The sequence below is a fragment of the Candidozyma auris genome, chromosome 1, assembly GCF_003013715.1.
Source record: "Candidozyma auris chromosome 1, complete sequence".
NCBI lineage: Eukaryota > Fungi > Ascomycota > Pichiomycetes > Serinales > Metschnikowiaceae > Candidozyma > Candidozyma auris.
Genome location: NC_072812.1, coordinates 1912072 through 1933719, shown reverse-complemented (window position 1 = coordinate 1933719; position 21648 = coordinate 1912072). Strand labels below are relative to the sequence as shown.

The following is a 21648-nucleotide window of genomic DNA, read 5'->3' as shown; positions in this document are numbered from 1 at the left end:
TCGGTAGACATCAGCTCAGCTATGATGACTAGTCTTTTTCGGGAAATTCTTTTCTTTTTGCATTTTATGTTTGCATTCCTCTTCAGAAATTCTTGACATCTGCCCATCGGCTGCGAAACAAAGCGTAGGCATTACAAGACGTTAGAGTAAACCCTTCTATAACTCAGATGAGAGAAAAATCAACCAGCTCTGAAAAGACAACTAAGATAGTTCAGCACAAATGTTTAAGCTATATTTAATCACATCTTGATTTTCTTCTCAAGGATTGTCCGAACATTGAAGTCAGACTCCACGTACTAGTTCCTCCTCTAATATGTACACTGCGCACATAGTTGGCTTCTCAGTTTGATTTGAACTTCACTCACTATGGCATCCGAGGCGGCACCCAAGGGGGCTAACGGGGTCCAAAAACCTCAAGATGACTCGCTCGCAATGTTTTTCGATAAGGATTTCGAGCCTGTCTCCTACGTGGATGCGTTGTTTCAATCAATTTCAGGATCAGATAGCAAGTTCTCCAAACTGCTGCTAGCACGTCTCTCGTCAACACTGCTGGACGTGATCACCCATTTAGACTACCATACCAACGAGATTTCCCGTGACTTAGCATCAAAACTCGAGTCCTTAAAGAACCTCTCACTGAGCATCGGGCCCTCAATGGAATCAGATACCGAGCCCAATAATGACAACACACGACTACAATACTACGTTTCGGCGCTACATAATACGGTGGATTCTTTGGAGGATGAATTACTGCAAGCTCAGAAACTGCTCCAAAAGAATGAAAGTGGCCAGTCTGTAGCGGTGGAGTCTCTAATATTGCTAAAACGGGTCAAGCACAACATACAAAAGGTTTTAAGAGTATTGCAATCCGCCCGTGACACGTTGGGCCATGATCCTCTGCAAATCACCATCGACCAATTTCAGCACCTGTTGAATCTTCTCTATGATTCGCTCCGAAACCAATTACGGTCACAATCAAGGGAGGAGCTTGAAACCACAAAGAGAAGTATAAAGGCGCTTCGTGAATTATCTACAGTTTTTCATCAGTTCACTGCTTTTGGGCCAGCGTATAGCAGATTTATTGTCAGAGTGGATGCTGAAACTCAAAAGGTATGACCTGAGAGCTTTCTTGTATGTGTATAAATAATTATAGTACAGATTCGTCACTCACGACAAGAACAATTGTTGTGAGAATGCACAAGGATTCGTAAAAAATCAAAAGTAATAAGGATCGGCAGCAAGTAAGTCACGTTACTAGGCTTGAATTGGTTTTGGGGTTTCTAATTGGGGGTCAAAATGAGCCAGTGCTGAAGCCCTAGGGTCAGCAGGTTTATCTTTGAAAACTTTGTCTGGTTGCTTCCCAGAGGATCTGGGCTCCATATCTTCGTTGGAGTCAATTTCATTCTTCTCCAAATCTCTCTCGGCACGCTTCTTCCTATTCTTCTTGCTCAAAAACTCAAAACCAGCATAGTAGAAGAAAGCCTTTGCAAATCTAGTTGGGAAGATCTTGATGATCCAATAGTTAGGTATGATACGGATGATTGCGCCAACGGGAAGCGATATTATACCACACAATATCGCTGTGGCCCACATGGCTGGTGTCTGCCTGGCAATGCTAAATGCAGCGCCACCAACAAACATAATAAGCACCTGAATACCACCAATCAAAAGAGCAATGCCCACGAAGTACCAGTTTCTAAACAAGTGTTGGAAGAAGTTCAAATTCTCAGCTGTGAGACGCCCTCTGATATCACGAACCGTGTCACACTCATCTAATTTCCTAGTAACAAACAACTTCCAAAACTGTAACCAGACAAACGTGTTGAAAGTCATAGCATCCAATTGCTTATCCTCATGATTGCTGAGAGGTCTGTTTCCAAAGAAAAGTTGATGACCGGCAAAGTGCAAAATGAAAGTAATAACTAACTGGTTGATCGATTGTCCGAGAATCATCTTCCACATGGAAACACTGATCAAAGGCATCGTCCTACCTGCTGGCTTTCTCTTTAGTAAGGCATCGTCTGGTTTATCGGTGGCTAAGGCCAATGCGGCCAAGGTGTCCATAATAAGGTTGACCCACAATAACTGCACAGCCGTCAAGACTGAGTCGCCGTTTGAAGAGGCAACAGCGGAGACAAAAGTCAATACACAAGCAGTGATATTGACAGTCAATTGAAATTGAATGAACTTCTTGATGGATTCAGCAACAGTACGACCCCATTTTATAGCTTGCACAATATCGGTAAAGTCATCTGTCATCAAAATAATGTCTGAAGCTTCTCTTGCGACCTCTGTACCATTAATACCCATGGAAAAACCAATATCGGCCAACTTCAAAGCAGGGGCATCGTTAGTACCATCACCAGTAACGGCGACGACTTCACCAGCATTTCTCAAAGTTTCAACGAGAACTCTTTTGTCTTCAGGCTGAGATCTTGCCAAAACCCGCAAGTGAGGAGCAACCTTGGTTCTCTCCTCAGGAGATAAAGCTCTAAATGCTGGCCCTTCCATGTAAGCGTACGGATTGGACGAATCGGCTGGAGTGAGAATGTTGCAGGCTCTCGAGATAGCCTTAGCGGTGTTCAAGTTATCACCTGTGACCATCTTGACGTTAACACCAGCCATCTTACATTGTTTCACGGCTACATCAACGCCCTCCTTCAAAGGATCTTGGATACCAACCAAGATGTCCATGGTTAGAGAATCAGAAAGGTCATGTGGGGAAGCCTCGATGTCGAGTAGTCTTTCGGGAATGGCCTGGCCAGCTCTCGTTGTGTCTTCAATATCTTTTGGAGGCCAGCTTTCTAAATTCTCGAAATCCTTATGAGCAAGGATGATAGCACGCAATGCTTCGTTGGCGTAGCTGTCGATGGTATTGAGAACATTGTCTCTGTCACCTCTCGACAAAGGTTTAGGCTCTCCGGCAGAATCGAGGTGATGGGAGCAATTTTTAAAAACGATCTCGGCAGCACCTTTGGCGTAAAGTCTAAAGCCTGTTTGAGTCTTCATGACAACACCAGACCATTTTCTTGAGCTCTCAAATGGAATCACGTCGACAATGTTTTGAGTGTAAGCCTCACGCTGTTGATCGAGACTAGCGTCAACAAATTGATGCATCTTGTCTTTTGCCAAAATCAACAACGCTGATTCGGTTTTGTTTCCCAAGTAGGGTTCGGAAATCATTCCCAATTTCTGTTGTTCTTTCTGGTTCTTCTCACCCTGGTTGGTGAGTAAGTGAGCAATAAGAGACTTCTTCTTCGGTCTGCGACGAGCTAATTCCACCTTCGACTCGTCATAGTCTGGATTATCAAAAGCAGTGGAGTTAGCGATAATGTTTGGAAGGATGTGATCTCTAATTTTCTGCGGAACACGAGCAAGCACTGCCTCTGATTTCTCTGTACTGACGTCGGCAGTGTGAGTGTCATCGAAGCTGTTTTCTTCATCGATGTAGCCTGTAACGATACGCATTCTGTTTTCTGTCAAAGTACCCGTTTTGTCAGAACAAACGGTTGTAGCACCGCCCATGGTTTCACACGAGCGTAGAACACGAACCAAGTTACCATTTTGCGCCATTCTAGTTGTTGCAAAGGCCAATGCAAGCGTGACAGCCAAGGGAAGACCTTCAGGAACTGCCACCACAATAATCGTGATGGCGACAATGAGGATATCCACGAACTTCTTACCCTTTTCGGTACCAGGAAGATCGCTGAAACGGCCGTTTCCAGTGATGTTGACACAGAAACGGATAAACAACACTATGAAAAGAATGATGGCAGCCAAAAAACCGTACTTCGAAATGCCCTCAGCCAAATTGTCTAATCTTTCTTGCAAAGGAGTCGAGCCATTGTCTTGAGAAAGCGAGCCCATGGTCCGGCCATGGATGGAGTGTTTGCCCACAGCGGTGACCACAGCGTAACCGACACCGGAAAGGATTTTACTGCCGGATATCAAGAAAGGATCCTTGAGTTTCACTGCCGTGGAGCCGATATCCTCGTTGGGATACTCGGGTAACACTTCCTCGTAGTACTCCAACGCCTCCTCAGCCAGCTTTTTCACCACAGTGTCCGACTCACCAGTGAGGGCAGACTCGTCGCACTCGACTTCGCCATTCACCAAAACGCTGTCTGCGGGCACCACATCACCAGTAGCCAAGGAAATCAAGTCACCCACAAGAAGATCGTAAATGGAAATCATTCTCTGGGTACCATCCCGAATCACCACAACGTCACGGTCCTCTTTTTTGGCATTAAGACGCGCAAACTGTCTTTCTTTTGAGTAGTCGTTGGCGGCGCCCACCACAACGACAATGATCACAGCAACAATGATGGCCACACCTTCGACCCAGTCGACTTTCGGCAAGGGCATTCCTTCATCGTCGTACATTGTGTCCTGGCCAAACGTCTCGTAAAGGCCCAAGGCAAGCGACACCACGGCGGCAACCGTCAAAAGGATGAGCACCTTGTCCTTCATAGCCTCAAAACAGAGCTGAAAGAAGCCCTTTGCTGCACGAGTCGGTAGCACGTTGGTGCCGTAAGTGTCTATTCTGGAAGCTTGATCGCCAGAATCAAGACCTCTGTTTAAGTCGGTGTGGAGGTAGGCGCCTAGCCCATGAATCCCTTTGACTGCTCTCAACTTGGCTAGCGATTTCGGGTCGTGAAGCTGGGTCAAGTCTCCGACAGAAAGCTGGAACAGACGGCTCTGAAGAGGCATGTCGGAGTGAACAGACGCCTCCGAAGTGATGGAGACGTCGTCCCTATCGTCTCTCGGAACCTGGAGAGACATGGCGAGGATTTGGTGAGTTAAGGGTGGGTTGAAAAATCGTAGGTTGCAAAAGAGGTGGTGAAAAGTGCGGATGAGGATAAGATATAGAGGCAGCAGGCAGCGCAGCAGCAGAAGACTGATAAGAGCGAGCGAGCGTCAGGACTCAGGCAGGCAAAGGCAAAGGGTACCGCACGAGGCACAAAAAAGGCAGGAAAAAAAGCAGGCACCACAGGTAGCACAAAACAGCGCAGAGCGAGCGAGCGAGCAGGCGAGGCGGAGGCGGAGGCAAAGGGGCAAAGGCAGTGTGATCACAAGAAACAGGTTTCCAAAGCAAAGGCTCTCCAGAGCCATAAGCTGGCGCAACAGCGTCGCCAGTGAGCTTTCCCGAGCACTAGTCAAAGTTTCCTCGCACAGAGTTTTGGCTCGCACAGCCTCATTTTTCGCAGCCAGCGCGGGCGAAGCGTGGGCCGTGGGGCCGACTCCCTGAGCGTGGGCACCAAGGGATTCTTGGCGGCGGCGGCCGCCGATTTGCACTAGTACGAGAATTGATGGATATTTGCGAGTGTAGCACATGGCGTGAAAGGTCAGAGAGTGTGACAGCTACAGTGGCGCCGGCAGCAATCGTGAAGAGTATGGGGGACAGGTTTTTTGGGGTAGAGTCATTGGAGAATTTGCTGGAGCAATTGCCGCAGAAAGACGGCAGTTCCAGCTGCAAATTGAGTGGTTGGTCCCCTTCACAGACGTTCAGTTAAAGTGGACCTTTGCCTGCTTCACTGGCGTCCGTACAATAAACGGCTTCGTTAATTGTGAGCTATGGCGCGAGGCCGTGGAAAAAGTTGCTAGCTGGGAGGCGCAGCCGGTGAGCTAGCTTCCTGCTCGCTTTATCGTGCGCGCGCCATACATTGGCTGCAAACGGCTCCTGGCCCGTCCAAGAAACTTGGAGTCGAAAGCACAGGCCAAAGTATCTGAGGGAATATGAGGAAGCAGTTTTATCAGCAAAGCCTCCACATTCTCTCCCCATTCTTCCCCATACTCAATATTTCCGTTCTTTTCCCTTTTCTGGAACGGCCATTGCCTTGCTCTCGTTACTTGCCTGATTTAGCCGCAACGCTGGGTTCCCCCACGTACTGGGGCTCCTCCGCTGGCAAGGTGACATTGGCATGGCACTCAACCGTTACTCTTCCCTTCTCTGACTCTGGGGATCCCAGTCAGGCGCTCACCTCGATCATCAATTCAATTCTTGGTAGAGGCGGAGCGATAAATCATCTCCCCAACAAAACCAAGCCCTAGCGGCTTCGGACTGACCGCCGTGAACGCTTACCGAAGAGCCGTTCCCAAGCATGACGTACCATTAAATCATCTTCTGCGCCTTTCCTAAACGCAGCGATATCTGAACATGAGAAAGTAACGAGTGAAGAATGTCGTAGACATCAGTATAATTGACGATGATTAACTCCCGCTTCTATTTTTCTTTTGTGTGGAGAATTTTTCTTTGTTAGCATAGAGCGAACAATGGGCTCTGAAGCGCTTGGTGATAGGTTCATTTTTCCGGCAATCTTCTATCTGTTGAGTACCAGATGAAAGTACTGGCTTTAATGTCTCGAGTCTTGCTGGACTGATAGCTCATCAAGGCAACATGCCGATTATGAAGTTTGAGCATAGGATAAGGTTTCCCTCGTTTTTCTGTGACATGGACTGACAAATAGTTACGTTTTGTGGCTCTGGACCACAAACATAAAATGATACTCACCCGCTTCTAATCATCCAGGCAAGGGTTTGAATTGTTCATTCATTTCACGATCAAGGAAAGTTTGATTGCTTTGACAATGAGTACATCTTTAGCTTTTGATTGTCTACTTGTACTTAAGCAAATGATTGAGTACTGACTATATGGCAATGCCATCCACTACTTTCAAGGTTGATGCACTGATCAATGCTGCAATCAGAAGCGGGCCAAACATCAATCAATCTGAATGAAATGCAGATAACTATCTTTATCTTTTCCGATATTTGTGCTAACCATTATTTGCAAGCCTCATATATTAACACCTGAATATCCCGTTTGGCAAGATGGATCTACACCTTCCGTGGAGCTCAAGATTATGATATGCATTCATTGCCAAATGTTATACCTGACAAAATCAAATCTGACAGGAACATTTTCTTCATTTGCGAATTCCAGTTTCCCATCCATCTTCTACTCAATTTTTACTTGTCATCTGAAAGTGCAATATCTTATTGAGCGTTGAAAAGCCGGCTCGGACAGGAAAGGAAACTCCGAGCGCGCGGCGCTATCACCATCATCAGAAAAACTTCTCAGTTGAGATTAGTTCCACAGTGAAAGGTCCATTTGTCATCAGTAGAACCCGCCGGAATTCAAAAGCACTCCGAGTGACCTCCTGGCTGCATTTCGAGCTTATGGAATGATAGGAAAAAATAAAAAGTGCTTACGTGAGCAAGTCACGTGACAGTATACAAACAGCGATAGGTTTGGGGAATTATCAGAAGGTACTTCGCTGGAAGCTTCATCTACAAGCACTTCAGATACCCTCCACCTTTATTAGTAATATCCTGCTCTTGCAGGCTTCCGTCAACCTGTCTCACAACTGTGGCTCTCGGTGGGCATCGAGCAAGTCTGCAGTACCACAAGGCAAAAAGAAACTTCCTGCGAAAAAAACCGTGGCGCTATAAAGGCCTTACAATTCCGGTCGGTTCTTCGAACACGTTCTTTAGAAACACTTACACCTTTCGTTCATTATGACTGTTGACTCTAACACTAACTACGGTTTCGGTACCAAGGCTATTCACGCAGGCGCTCCTATTGACCCTAACACCGGTGCCGTGATTGAGCCCATCTCCCTCAGTACCACTTTCGCTCAGCTGGAGCCTCTGAAGCCTATTGGAATCTACGATTACTCGAGATCGGGTAACCCAAACAGAGACAACTTCGAGGCTGCTATTGCCTCCTTGGAGAAGGCTAAGCACGCTGTAGCTCTTGCTTCGGGTTCGGCTACCACTGCCTTGATCCTCCAGTCGTTGCCAATTGGCTCCCACGTTATCTCTGGTGGTGATGTCTATGGCGGTACTCACCGTTACTTTACCAAAGTGGCTGACACTCACGGGGTTCAAATTGAATTTGTCCACGATTTGCAGAAGGACTTGCAAGCTGCTTTAAAGGAAAACACCAGTCTTGTGTGGCTTGAGACTCCTTCCAACCCTACCTTGTCCATCACCGACATCTCTGCTGTGGCTGAAATCTTGAAGGAGCACAACTCAAAGAACAACAAGCAAGTGCTTTTGGTTGTCGACAACACATTCTTGTCTCCTTACGTTTCCAACCCATTGGTGCATGGTGCTGACGTTGTGGTGCACTCCATCACCAAGTACATCAATGGTCACTCTGACGTTGTGGGCGGTGTGTTGGCCACCAACAATGACCAATTGCACGAAAAGTACCGTTTCTTACAAAACGCCATTGGCTCTGTGCCAGCACCTTTCGACTCGTGGTTGGCTCACAGAGGTCTCAAGACATTGCACTTGAGAGTTAGACAAGCCTCGTACTCTGCTCAGAAGATTGCAGAGTATTTGTCCCAGCATGAATCTGTGATTTCTGTCAACTACCCTGGTCTCAAATCTCACCCAAGACACTCTGTTGTGCTCCAGCAGCACCGTGACGGCCTCGGTGGTGGTATGATCTCTTTTAGAATCGCCGGCGGTGCCAAGGGTGCCTCCGTGTTCACGTCGTCTACTAAGCTCTTCACCTTGGCTGAGTCTCTTGGTGGCATTGAGTCCTTGATTGAAGTTCCTGCTGTGATGACCCATGGTGGCATTCCAAAGGCCCAGAGAGAAGAGGCCGGCGTGTACGACGACTTGATCAGAGTCTCCGTTGGTATTGAGGAGACCGAAGACTTGTTGGCTGACATTGAGCAGGCTTTGGCCAGGGTGAAGGCTTAGACGATATTCTTATAGACTTTATCTTACTTGGGCAATGCAGCAGACTCTAGCTGCAGAATAATAAACGGACACTAATCAGAGCGAATATGGAATAAGATGTAGTATTTTTGTTTTCTAAGAAGCCTTTCATGTGTTTGTATTGCTTTCCACTGATATCCACGAAGGGCAGAGAGACCATTCTATGAGACCCTAGTCATCAGAAAATTCAATCCCACTGTTTGGTGCCTCGCTTTCACTTGTAGTGCCTCGCTTACACTACAAATGGCTGCGAAAAACGACCGCTGGCAGAACACGAATCGACACACAGTCATCATACGACTGCCATTCGATATGAGTTACACATCTGGTTCAAATGCCTCCAATGCAGCTCTCAACATCATGATAGTTGCCTAGATTAAGTCACTCGGCAATCTACCCTTAGTACCTTGATCATCATATAGATACCAGGATGGAGATCTTCTCTTATGCATCCACTGAAGGCACCGTCTTTGCGGATACCACTGAGGAGGAAGAGAACTTGTTACATTTATCTCCATCGTGGTACAGTTGACCACATCTTTTTTACAAAAGTAGGTTTCCTTAGCAACCGTAGATATAGAAATCCTGTGGTTGGCTGAAGGCCCATCGTTCACGTGACCCTCTACCGGAAGAGCCAGTGACGAGATTTCCTTCTAGAGCCAATGAAGTGCCTTGATTTCTTTCAAGGTTATGAACGCAGCCTTTTGAAGTCTCTTTTGCTCTCTTAAAGGGCACTCTCTGTCCACACTGTCGTCTCTCACAGACCACGATTCCGTCGTGCACAGATCAAATTGCTCTGGCCAATCGCGCGAGGTTCTTTTACGCTATTCCCTCAGTGCTCAATAGTTGAAAAAAAAAAAATATAACTTAGCGTCTCCATTAAACGTACGGTCTTCCAGATTCCATTACATCTCCTATATCGTTTGGTTTCGTGTGGACTCGTTTTATCGCATTCCCTCCGAGAAGTTCATTTCTAGAATCAACTTGCCGTGTGGTCCCATTATCACCATCTAACATCCCTTCAACGTTTTTGGTGCTGACATCCACGGCTTTTTAATTTCATCCTTTGCACATTTATTCAACCCAGCATGTTCAAATCGGCATCGAGAATTGCATCCAACAAGGTGGTGATGCTGACTGTCGCCGGCGCTGGTCTTGGTGCCTCGTACATTCTTTACCAGGACTCTATGACCGCCAACGCCATGACCGCAGCTGAGCACGGTCTTCATGCTCCAGCGTTCGACTGGCCCCTGAACGGTATGTTCTCTACATTTGACCACGCTTCCATCAGAAGAGGTTTCCAAGTTTACAAAGAGGTTTGTGCTGCCTGCCATTCTTTGGAGAGAATTGCCTGGAGAAACTTGGTTGGTGTGTCTCACACCACCTCTGAGGCCAAGGCCATGGCTGAAGAGCTCGAGTACGACGATGAGCCTGATGACGAAGGCAAGCCCAGAAAGAGACCAGGTAAGTTGGCTGATTACATTCCTGGTCCTTACGAGAACGAGCAGGCCGCCAGAGCCGCCAACCAGGGTGCCTTGCCCCCAGACTTGTCCTTGATTGTCAAGGCCAGACACGGTGGTGCCGACTACATCTTCTCTCTTTTGACTGGTTACCCCGATGAGCCTCCCGCTGGTGTTCACTTGCCTCCAGGATCCAACTACAACCCATACTTCCCTGGTGGTGCTATTGCCATGGGTAGAGTGTTGTTTGACGACTTGGTGGAATACGAAGACGGCACACCAGCCACCACTTCTCAGATGGCCAAGGACGTTGTTCATTTCTTGAACTGGGCCGCTGAGCCTGAGCATGACGACAGAAAGAAATGGGGTCTCAAAGCTCTTATCATCACCTCTTCTCTTTACTTGTTGTCTGTGTGGGTGAAAAAGTTCAAGTGGCAACCAATCAAGAACAGAAAGATTACCTTCAACCCTCCAAAGAGACGTTAGATTCGGCTAACGCATCAGTGCTATGCACGAGGGATGGAAATCCTGAGTGTATCCAAGCAAGTCCTCAAGCATGTAAAAAGTAGACTTAACATACATTGATAATCATTGCAGGTGGTGTAGCAGTCGCACTGAGTATAATTTTTTTTGACTATGTATAGTACTCTTCATCCGAAGCTGTATGCGTCCACTACATTAGCACGGATTTGCCGTCACAGGGCAAAAACATGATAATTTACATTGCGTCTATTTATGATGAAGAAACGAGTCCCAAGTATGTTAGTGTGGGGCCAAATGATGTAGTTGATTTTTGCTGATGCAATTGGGGTGTTTATGCTGCTAATCTCCCACGAAAAAAGCTAGCACTCAAAAAGGGGTAACTGAAACCATTAATTCCATGAAAGCAACAAGGTGAGCATAGAAAAAGCCAATAAAAATTGAGCCATATTTTGCAACGTCAATACTTCAGCGTTTCTCATTGTCAACAACCTCAGTTCACCACTGTTCACACTTATGCCCCATTTTGCACCCATTCGCTCTTTTGCCCAGCATGTCTCAGAATACAATAGCGTCATGCCTACAGGTGGATCCCCACCACCACCTCCACTAGCCACCCCCACGGCGCCAAAATTCCCCGTTTGGGCAACTGCATTTCCGAAAAACTCACCGTCAACAACCTTTCAATACATAAGACACGAGAACAAGGCGGTCATAGAAATTCCATCGCTCTCCACCGCCTGCATTCAGTACGGCCATTTTCGCCGAGCAGCCATACAGTTTTCGGCGGGCTCAAGCACAATTCCTTTTTTTTCGCCCATTTTCTCGCGCCCACCACTCTGCTGATTGGCGTCTCCATCGCCGAACGCCTGCAGAGGCCTCCACTACCCAGTGTTTATATAAGCTGCCCTTGCTGCCAATTTCTTTTCACCTCACTTTTCCGGTGCTTTCTGCTTCTGCCTACTCACGTTTCTCAGTCCTCCCTCTCTTTTAGTCTGTCCCCCTTTTTTCTTCAATTATGACTGCCAGATCCTCCACAGACAACTCGTCGGACAACTTGCTACGAGAAGCGTCCCATGCAAAAAATGGAGCCAATGTGATCAAATTCCACTCACAAGATGACTCCACATCGTCGTCGATCGTTTCGGGAACAACCGCTGGGTTGCAAGCAAACGGCGATTCCACAAAGGGTGAAACACCCACCACCCTTGTGTACTTGTTGACGTTGGCGTCGTCGATCTCGGGTTTTATGTTCGGGTACGACACTGGCTACATTTCCGCAGCGTTAGTGAATGTGGGCACAGACTTGTCGAACAAGATCTTGACCTCAGGCGAAAAGGAGCTCATAACATCGGCCACGTCGTTGGGAGCATTGATTGGCGCTCTTTTCGGTGGTGTGGGTGCTAACTTGTTTGGAAGAAAAAGAGTGCTTTTGGGCTCAAACGTATTCTTCGTTGTGGGCACTATCATTCAGCTTGTTGCCAAGCATGTGTGGACGATGATTGCCGGCAGATTCGTCTTGGGGCTTGGTGTGGGTGTGGCCTCGCTAATAGCACCCCTTATGTTGAGTGAGTTAGCTCCCTCGAAGTACAGAGGACGCCTTATTGTGACGAACTGTATTTTCATCACGGGTGGTCAGTTAGTGGCCTACTTCATCAACTGGCCCTTGACCCATGTTGATGGCGGCTGGAGAGTGTCCGTGGGCTTGTGCATGGTGCCTGCGGTTATTCAGCTGGGTTTCTTCCTCTACTTGCCTGACACCCCAAGATACTACGTGATTAAGGGCGATTTGGAGAGGGCCAAGCAGGTATTGCGCAAGACCCACAGTGACTCCTCGGAAGTTCATGTCGAGGCGCTTTTGGCTGATATGATCCAGTCAAACTCCACCGTTCCTGGCGGCCCGGTATCTCAGATTTGGAATTCCATAAAACTCATCCACTCGAGACCTGCTAATTTACGTGCTCTTATATTGGCATGTGGGTTGCAAGGGATCCAACAGTTCACTGGTTTCAACTCATTGATGTACTTCAGTGCCACAATCTTCAAGACCATTGGCTTTGAAAATGCCACCGCCGTATCGATCATTATCGCTGCTACAAACTTTGTCTTTACCCTCGTTGCATTGTGCATCATTGACTTTGTTGGACGTCGTCGCATTTTACTTTTTGCTATTCCAGGGATGTGCATAGCACTTGTCATCTGTGCCATTGCCTTCCATTTTCTAGGGGTCAAGTTCGGTAGTGGTGATGAAGTTGTTGTCGAAACAACAGGCATCAGTGGTTGGGGCATAGTCGTCATCTTGGGTATGGTTTTTTACGTTGCCTCGTATGCCATTGGTATTGGAAACAGTGCCTGGACCGGCGTTGAGCTCTTTTCGGATGTCAATGTCAGATCTGTGGGAGGTATGTACGCTGCAGCCACTAATTGGGCGGGCTCTTTGGTGATTGCATCGACATTCTTAACCATGTTAGAAAACATCACGCCCCCAGGCACTTTTGCATTATTTGCCGCTTTGTGTTTTGTATCCTTCTTATTCGTGCTCTTCTTGCTTCCTGAAGTAGCTGGGTTGAAATTAGAGGAGACTACGAAACTTCTTGAGGGCGGCTTCAACGTCAGAACTGCTCGTAAGTTGTCCAAGGAGAGAAAGAGGCTCGCCAAGCAGGCCGTCGACGACCTGCTGAGCACAATGGTCTAATAACAGGATAGAACAAATATCTAAACAGAAAAAGAAGATAATAGCATTAGCATCTATTCAATTCTACAGTCATTTATAGGGAACATAGATTGAATACATTACAATCTCATACATACTTTCTAACCCAGCCCAAGATTGTATGCGCGCAATATACTAGCATCGCATCTCTACCTTCAACATTTTCGACAGTACAAATTATGCCAGTGGAGCGAAAGAAACGGCCTCAGCAGCCGTATAATCGTTTTGAGACGATGTCCAAACTAGGGGAGTTTGAAGTTATAAAAAAAATTGGTCAAGGTACTTTTGGTGTGGTCCAAAAGGCCAGAAATCGAAAAACCAAGCAGTTGGTGGCTCTCAAACAGCTCATCAACCACTCAGCCAAGGAAGGATTCCCAATCACAGCAATGAGAGAGATCACAATTCTTAAAAATTTGGAGCACAAAAACGTTCTTAAGATCACTGGCATGATATATGAAGAGGCGAAGGCAGATTTACCTGAAGATGCCGTTCGTCAGAGAGGATGCTTTTACACCATTTCACCTTACATGTCGCTAGATTTGGTCGGGCTCCTAGAAAACCCACAAATTGAGCTATCTGTACCAATGGTAAAGTGTATTATGAAGCAGCTTCTTCAGGGAGTCGACTACATCCATCAGATGCATTACTTACACAGAGACATCAAAGCCGCCAACATTCTCATTGATCCTCATGGAGTTGTCAAAGTTGCCGATTTTGGTCTTGCTAGAATATACCATGGGAGAACTCCAAAGAAAGGCATGGGTCCTGGGGGAGGTGAAAGAGCATATACGGCTTTGGTAGTAACCAGATGGTATCGATCTCCTGAATTACTTTTAGGAGAGCGCAAGTACGGCACAGCAGTAGACATGTGGGGTGTAGGCTGTGTGTTTGGTGAGCTCTTTACGAAGAAACCGATCTTGGTTGGCTCTTCAGACTCAAATCAGGCACAGCTTATCTTTGATATGGTGGGACCGCCATCAAGAGAAAATTGGGCTTCAGCTTCGCTTCTACCGAACAAGCAGGACCTCAACATTGGACTCACATGTAAGAGGACGCTAGAAAGCAGGTTCGTTCCTCTAATGGGCGAAGCGGGCGTGCTGCTTTTGGATAAACTCCTCACGCTAGATCCTGCCAAGCGCTGGAACGCTCAGGATGCGTTGGAGCACGAATACTTCAGGTCAGATCCTAAGCCTTTGGACCCAAAGGATATGCCGGTGTTTGAGGAAAGTCATGAAATCGACCGTGAGCGGTTCAAGAGACAGCGCACTGAAGGCACAGAGTCTGAGCTGGAGAAGAAGCCTAAGGTCGATGGATATATGAGCAGGCTGCATCGCACAGGGGTCTCTGGTATCAGAACAAAGCCAGCAAAACCTAGGTATTAACAGTTAAGTTTACTTATTTTGATCTAACTAAATAAGATCCGTAACAGGTCGAAACCACCTAACCAACAAGAAGAAGTGAAACCACTAGGCCACGTAACTATATGTCTTAAATCGAATTGGCTCGTGCACTGACTTTGGATGCTATTTATTTCATTTTCGTGGCATCTGTGCTGCTTTGTATCAAATCCGAGGCTGTCTTATTACAGTAGAGGTAGTGCCCACTTTTCTTTCTGTTCTACTCGTTTCTTTTCATGTTTGAATCTCGCTTTCCCACTAGAAAGGCGGCGTTCTCGCTGCCTGACGGCGGCTAGTTCTAATTCGAAGGAGGTCCGGCTCGCACACAATGTATTGAATTCCTCCTTCATAGCAGGCTACATTATTCGTGGATCCTACGCGGAGAAACGGGATTGATGTTAGCCCGTGGAAAAGTGTGTATGCATCAGCTGAGTGATGAGGTGTAACTGTACCGAGATCTTGACGGTTTCTCCGAACTTTTAGTATGTTCACATTGCCCTAGATGGTAGAGATAACTCAGCAGAGAGAAAGGAGGGTGCTGCAAACTTGACGCGGATCAAACAAATGCTGGGCTTGTGTGCCGTCCACCTGACCGAAACTCGAGGGTAATTCCTTTGTACTATGGAACTTTCCCACATATATGCCGTCCAACGCTCCCCGGTTCATGCGACCCGCATGATCTGCAAACGACCTATATATTTCAGTGTCGGCCCAAAAATTTCACATCTCACTTCCCCTACTTCATCATGGTCCGCTCCTTAGAAGATTACTTTTCTGTCCAGGTGTTCTTTATCGTTCTTCGTGAGACGATCGAGCTGGCGATCATCATCTCGGTGCTTTTAGCATTCGTCCACAAAAGTCTCCTGCAAGATCCCAAGGCGCTGTCGCAAGACAATCCTACCGATTCGGAAGTCGAAAATAGCTCTCAGGGAAGCGAGCTTGCGAACGCTCCGAATGAGAAACTTTTATCGTCTTTCAAATGGCAAATCTGGGTCGGAGGCCTCTGTGGGTTCCTCGGATGTTTGCTTGTTGGTGCTGTCATTCTTGTTGCATTCTACACCATTGGCGCTGACTTGTGGTCGAGCACTGAGCATTATTGGGAAGCAACATTCTCGATCATTGCCTCTGTGATTATCTCTGCCATGGGTGTGAAGATCCTCCGAGTGAATAGAATGCAACAGAAATGGCACCACAAATTGGGGTCGATCATCAACAATGATAGCCGTTTCATGGAGGCTGCAAAAGCTACAGCCTCGTGGTCAGAGAAAAACTCCATGTTCATCTTGCCATTTGTCACCACTTTGCGTGAGGGTTTGGAGGCAATTGTTTTCGTCGGTGGAATCGGTATCAACGAAAACACCACTGTTGCATCGATTGTCAACTCAGCGATTCTCGCCATCATCATTGGCACCATTGTCGGTGTGGTGTTGTACCGGTCTGGTAACACGCTCTCTCTTCAGTGGTTTTTGATAGTTTCGACATGTTTCCTCTACCTTGTTGCCGCTGGTTTGTTCTCCAAAGGTATCTGGCAGTTTGAGCTTCAACGGTTCATTGATAAGTGTGGAGGCATGGATGTGAGTGAGACAGGCCACGGGCCCGGCTCATACGATATTGCCAATAGTGTATGGCACGTCAACTGTTGCAACGGCGAGATGCCGGAAGATGGAGTGCAGTGGATGTTGTTCACGGCAATCTTTGGCTGGACAAACTCAGCGACATACGGCTCGGTGATCGGCTACCTTGTCTATTGGGCTGCTGTGATACTGATGTTCTGGAGCTTGCTCTACGAGGAGAAACACGGCTATTTGCCGCTCGTGCCAATCAAATGGCAACGCAACAGAATCAGAAAGAGGCTCCATTTCACCGTGCCGCAACAGAGTCGCCAGAGCCAGGAGTCTGTGAGTTCCACTACCCCCTTACAAGTAGCATAATTGTAACGTCACATCATGAAAACAAATCTATAAACGGTTGATTCTTATCTTCGTAAAGTTCTATAACACCCTTAATCTTTAAACATCTCATCGACAGAGCCGCCCAAGTACACCTTGAGCGTTTTCCTGGTAGCCGGCAAGATTCTCGCCTTAACCATTGGCACCTTCTCACCGTCCTTCGACAACTTATCGTACGCCTGGAACCTATGGCAACCACCAAACGCAAAGTAGTAGTTCTTTCCTTGCTCACGGACCAAGAACACATCAATTGGTGGCAACTCTCCTGGTGTGATATCTTCAACTCCACAGGTAGCAGACGCCATAGGATTGCCTTGGAGGGTCAGTACCATGGCATCGATTTTCTGGTAGTCTAGCACCGGGGGAATGGGTCTTCTAATCTCATTGAGTGGGATGTACTCTTCCTTGAGGTTTGACGACTGGAGAGACATGGTGAAGAGAATGTAGTGGTCAATTCGAAATGGTTGCGAAAAGTGTCTGTTATATATTACCAGGCACAGTGTGACACCGTTGACAAGGCCTATATGTATGACTAAGCGCAAGCGAGAGGCATTAGTAAGGAAGCCCTTCGAGAACAGTTGAGTGACATATTCATGAATTCACAGAGAGAAAATGTATACTTTGATTGATTCATTTAGAATGATAAATAAATTTGAATATTTTCTTTCAAATGAATTGGTTATTTTCGTTGCTGGGAGGTGGGCGACTGCGAATCCGTATCGGACTGACAATTTAACGCACCAGCAACCTTAGCAAGAAAGGTGAGGTACTTCGTAAGTTGCTTGGACATCAAGTCAGTAGAGGTCCAAAAAAACTTAAATTGAGCGTAGAACTTTGCATTTCCCTATTCGATGTGCCCATGGACGAAAAGATGCAGCTGGTTAATGGCTGCGAATTCTCCTACAAAGAGAAGCAATGAAAGGAGCACAGGAGCACAGGTATTGGATATTCAAAGTGGTTCAGAAGAAATTACAGCTTTACCGTTGAAAGGGAGTGCTGAATATTGTTGATTCGACTTTGTTCTTTCATGTTTGTTCATTTGCAGTATGAGGCAGTTGAAGTGCTCTTTTTCATGGTGCAGAAGCGAGTTCGTCTATGGACATCAGTGATCAGGCTTTGCAACAGCTATGAACTTGCAGACTTATCGCTTGAGCCCATGAAATAGTTATAATGTAAAGCACAAGTCATACTTTTTTTGTTATTTGGACAGCTCGTTTTAATTTCTTTTAGGGCAGAGAACGATCATCTCAGATCAAACACACAAATTGCAAATAGTAAGGCTGCAAACGGACCAGTCAATTAGCTAGTACTGATTCTTCGATTCGCTGATACTAATTTTCCACACTGATGATATTGGGATTCAGGAGAATACGCGGTTATTCTAGCATCCATTCAGTCCTTTGCAAGTCACTGAGTAGCCAGTGCTATTGTAGCTGTTCTTTGTCTACCTACGCAACTGGAGCGGTGAGAGATATCCCTTTATCCCTTCTTTTTCTCCATCATATAGCCGTTTCTCCGTGCGCCTGTCAGCCTACATTCTCTAGTTCCGAGGGCACAAGACGACTTACGAGCTGCGGATCAAAAGCGCCATACCTACAGTGATAAGGCGAGAATATGCGGGCACCTGAAGATTTACACAAGATAAGCTGGAGTCGCCCCCTCTTTGAGAGTAGTATTGATTCTTTTTGTAGATTCCTCTCCCCTCCAGTTTTAAACTATCCCCCTGATCTTTTAGATAAGACGTCCGAGGCTCGGCGACCGTGGGGAGGTTCCCCTCGGAAATAGAAACGATTTTCACCCTCGGATCTCTCCCCGTGTGCTGCCCTAACGCACCCCCGGATCTATCAGATGAAAAAGATAATTTTTTTGCGTATATAACTCCCACTGGCCTCAAATACTCCTTCCCCAAACGCTTCCTTTATCATGTTATGGGCCAACGTCGCCCTTTTTGCGGCTGCGGCATTCTTCATCTGGCCAAAAGGCAAGTCGCCAAACTACACAAAGTGGTCGTTGGCGCTCCTACTAACCGTGCTCCTGGCGCTTTTCGTCACCATGACTCCCTTGAAGGCCCGCCAGAGCGCTCCCTTCCATCGGTACTCGGATGCCGATATCGCTTTTTCCGGCTGTAGTATTCACGTTCGGCCGTTGAATTTCTGCGACTTGGAAGACATGTATGGGCCTGGTTCTGAAGAGTGTATGTGCGAGAACTTCAATGCTTTGGCGATGCTTTCCCACTGTTATCGCACTGTGTACCCTGATTTCGTTGATAATTACGTGCAAAGATGCAATGAGAAAGTGCATGTGCTGCTCACGAGGGAAAAGTTCGATCATGCCAACGAGTATTACGAGGAAGCTGCTCAGAACGAAACGCAAGCAAAAGACACAAATGCAGCATCAGAGGCTCAGGCACTAGATTACCCACTCAGGCTTGATGATGAGATGCTCTTCAGATATAGAGACTCTTACGATCAGTTTTTGGGCAATTACAATCGCTCTGTCAGCTACGGGTTCTACTTGGTTGGGTTTTGGGTGGTGTTCTTCACAGCGGTGGGGTTGATCAACTGGCTGAAGATATGGCTTCCGTCTCTAAATAAAAGAGCCAACAATCAGGCAATCAACTGGGTCAGAAAAAACATAACTCTTCCTGCCACATTCGGCAAGTACAAGACCAACGAGAAGCAGTTTCTCAAGGTGCTAGATTTTTTATCTCCTTCAAGACTCGAAACAGTCACACTCATTGCATTCACTATCCTCACCTACTATCTCCTTAACCTCGATATTCATGTCATGGAAGACGATCCGCTTTTGAGCACTAAAGAACGGGCATATGCCAAATATTACGCCGCTCGGTCAGGTATTTTGGCTAGTTACTTGTTCCCATTTTGCATCTTGTTTGCTGGAAGGAACAACATCTTGCAGTGGCTTGTGCGGTGGGAGTATGCTGCCTTTGTGACACTTCACAGGTGGATCTCTCGTATCATGATGGTGCTTTTAATCATTCATGCCAACGGCTACGCTTATTTAATCAAAGATAAGCCCCAATTTCTGTTCACCGCTTATTTGATTTGGGGCATTGCTGCTTATATGTGTGGGATCATCATCTTAATTCAGGGTCTCTTGGTTTTGAGACGTCGCTGGTATGAGACATTCCTCATTCTCCACATTGTTCTTGCATTGGTTTTTGCAGTTGGTGCCTGGTTTCATGTCGATGACCTTTATTTCCTCTGGTACTATTATTTCTCCGCTTGGCTTTGGGCAGTGGACAGAATCTTGCGAATCCAGCGTCTTGCTTACTTTGGGTTTCCAGTGGCCAAAGTGCAATTGTTTGAGGATGAGACTCTCAAGATTGTCGTTCCACTTCCAGCAAACTTCAAGCCTGAGGGTGGTGGCCATTGCTTTGTTCACTTCCTCCGCCTCTCGTGCTTCTGGCAATCGCATCCCTTCACGTATACAATTGTCGAGGGTAACATTATTTTCTATGCCAAAGTCAAAACCGGGGTAACTCAAGATTTAGCAACGTATCTTGAGAATAATCCAGACAAGACGGCCAATATTAGAGTTGCGGTTGAGGGTTCTTATGGTGAAGCAACCCCAGCATACAAGCATGACAAGAGCGTCTTCCTAGCAGGAGGAAATGGTATTCCAGGAATCCTTGCCGAGGCTTTTGATGTCATCGACAAACATGATCGCTTTGGTAAACGTAAGGTGCACATCATTTGGGTTGTGAGAGAATATCACTCAATTCTTTGGTTTTTCGACGAGCTCATGATGGCCAAACAATACCCCTTTGAGTTCGATATTTATGTCACTAGACCGCTGCCGATGTTGATAAATCCAAATGATAAGCTGCCTTTGCTACTAAGCACATATTCCCATTACAGCGTCTTGCACCAGTTCAAAGATCCTATTGGAAAGCTCAAGGAGGATTTGAGCCATATCAGATTCCACGATGGTAGGCCGAATGTGCAAAAGATTGTGGAAGAGAGCGTGGAAAGCAGCTCCGGAAGCTGCTGTTTTGTTACTTGCGGGCATCCAGTCATGGTCGATGATCTTCGTCATGAGGTGGTTCAAGTGATTGACAGTGGCAAGGTGAGAGTGGACTATTATGAACAGCTTCAAGTGTGGTCTTGATTGCGGATATAGGTATTTATTATGAAGGTATAAGATAGAGAACAAATTAAGCGTAGGTTTCGGTCAGATGTCCAGGGAAGTATTGAACATCCAGGCCCTTCAACTTGTCTTACAATGCTGACAACATATTGCTCAATTACATGTATGTTCACGATTGCCCGGTATCACCATTGAGCTCCAAATTCTGCTTTTCACTCGGCCTATCACCGATGAATACATCATCCAGAAACGTGGTCGACGGAGTAATGAGTTATATGATATAAATGCTTCTCATGACTTCTTAAACTACCGATTGAGAGTTATTTTTTTAGGGCGACATATTCCGACTGAAGGAGAATATCGAGAATGAAAGATCATCAGGAGATGCTGTGTACAGCTTAGAGATTAGGCGGGCGTAAAGCGTATTGTAGTCGGGCTGCTCACAAGAGCGAAAAGAGAAATCAAAAGATAGGTTTAAAAAGGGTTTCATGGCTGTAAAACCCTTTTTTTTTCCCCCGTTTTTATAGACTTCATGTATTAGAGGAGCGTTAGGATTTCAGTGTTGCCACTTTCATTCTAACTCGAAAACTATATCATTATAGAAAACAAAACCCCTAATATCCTCAACTAGTGTCAATCCATTACCGTGCGGTGCGAATGATCCCCTCTGAACTTCAGCCGTGACTATTCTATGAATTTCCACTCGTCATTAAGTGTGCGTTTATTGACCCATTGGAGTAACTCGTCGCATCGCCGACCTCAAAGCTCGATTCAGGAGCTCTGGGAGGGTCACTCCCTCGTTGCCC

The 21648-nt window shown here is 46.5% G+C and overlaps 9 protein-coding genes across 9 annotated transcripts; 7 read left to right on the top strand and 2 right to left on the bottom strand. All coding sequences in view use genetic code 12, as the record gives it.

Moving 5' to 3' along the window:
- Window positions 1–366: 366 nt before the first annotated feature.
- CJI96_0000904 (Golgi transport complex subunit) lies at window positions 367–1116 on the top strand (the record flags this gene model as incomplete). Its single annotated transcript, XM_029032264.2, has 1 exon — window positions 367–1116. The coding sequence occupies one exon, from the start codon at window positions 367–369 to the stop codon at window positions 1114–1116; it is 750 nt and encodes a 249-aa protein (XP_028892579.2).
- A 138-nt stretch (window positions 1117–1254) lies between these two features.
- On the bottom strand, window positions 1255–4782 carry PMC1 (calcium-transporting ATPase PMC1; the record flags this gene model as incomplete). Its single annotated transcript, XM_029032263.2, has 1 exon — window positions 1255–4782. The coding sequence occupies one exon, from the start codon at window positions 4780–4782 to the stop codon at window positions 1255–1257; it is 3528 nt and encodes a 1175-aa protein (XP_028892578.2).
- Window positions 4783–7518: 2736 nt separating this feature from the next.
- On the top strand, window positions 7519–8715 carry CYS3 (cystathionine gamma-lyase CYS3; the record flags this gene model as incomplete). Its single annotated transcript, XM_029032262.1, has 1 exon — window positions 7519–8715. The coding sequence occupies one exon, from the start codon at window positions 7519–7521 to the stop codon at window positions 8713–8715; it is 1197 nt and encodes a 398-aa protein (XP_028892577.1).
- A 1106-nt stretch (window positions 8716–9821) lies between these two features.
- Window positions 9822–10679, top strand: CYT1 (ubiquinol--cytochrome-c reductase catalytic subunit CYT1; the record flags this gene model as incomplete). The annotated part of the gene is made up of 1 exon (XM_029032261.2): window positions 9822–10679. One exon carries the CDS (start codon window positions 9822–9824, stop codon window positions 10677–10679), a length of 858 nt encoding a protein of 285 aa, XP_028892576.2.
- Window positions 10680–11691: 1012 nt separating this feature from the next.
- On the top strand, window positions 11692–13368 carry ITR1 (myo-inositol transporter; the record flags this gene model as incomplete). Its single annotated transcript, XM_029032260.2, has 1 exon — window positions 11692–13368. One exon carries the CDS (start codon window positions 11692–11694, stop codon window positions 13366–13368), a length of 1677 nt encoding a protein of 558 aa, XP_028892575.1.
- A 197-nt stretch (window positions 13369–13565) lies between these two features.
- Window positions 13566–14768, top strand: CRK1 (cyclin-dependent serine/threonine protein kinase; the record flags this gene model as incomplete). The annotated part of the gene is made up of 1 exon (XM_029032259.2): window positions 13566–14768. The coding sequence occupies one exon, from the start codon at window positions 13566–13568 to the stop codon at window positions 14766–14768; it is 1203 nt and encodes a 400-aa protein (XP_028892574.2).
- Window positions 14769–15529: 761 nt separating this feature from the next.
- Window positions 15530–16714, top strand: FTH1 (Fth1p; the record flags this gene model as incomplete). Its single annotated transcript, XM_029032258.2, has 1 exon — window positions 15530–16714. One exon carries the CDS (start codon window positions 15530–15532, stop codon window positions 16712–16714), a length of 1185 nt encoding a protein of 394 aa, XP_028892573.1.
- A 71-nt stretch (window positions 16715–16785) lies between these two features.
- Window positions 16786–17163, bottom strand: CJI96_0000897 (sulfiredoxin; the record flags this gene model as incomplete). Its single annotated transcript, XM_029032257.1, has 1 exon — window positions 16786–17163. The coding sequence occupies one exon, from the start codon at window positions 17161–17163 to the stop codon at window positions 16786–16788; it is 378 nt and encodes a 125-aa protein (XP_028892572.1).
- Window positions 17164–18655: 1492 nt separating this feature from the next.
- Window positions 18656–20863, top strand: FRE9 (Fre9p; the record flags this gene model as incomplete). The annotated part of the gene is made up of 1 exon (XM_029032256.2): window positions 18656–20863. The coding sequence occupies one exon, from the start codon at window positions 18656–18658 to the stop codon at window positions 20861–20863; it is 2208 nt and encodes a 735-aa protein (XP_028892571.2).
- Between the last annotated feature and the right edge of the window lie 785 nt (window positions 20864–21648).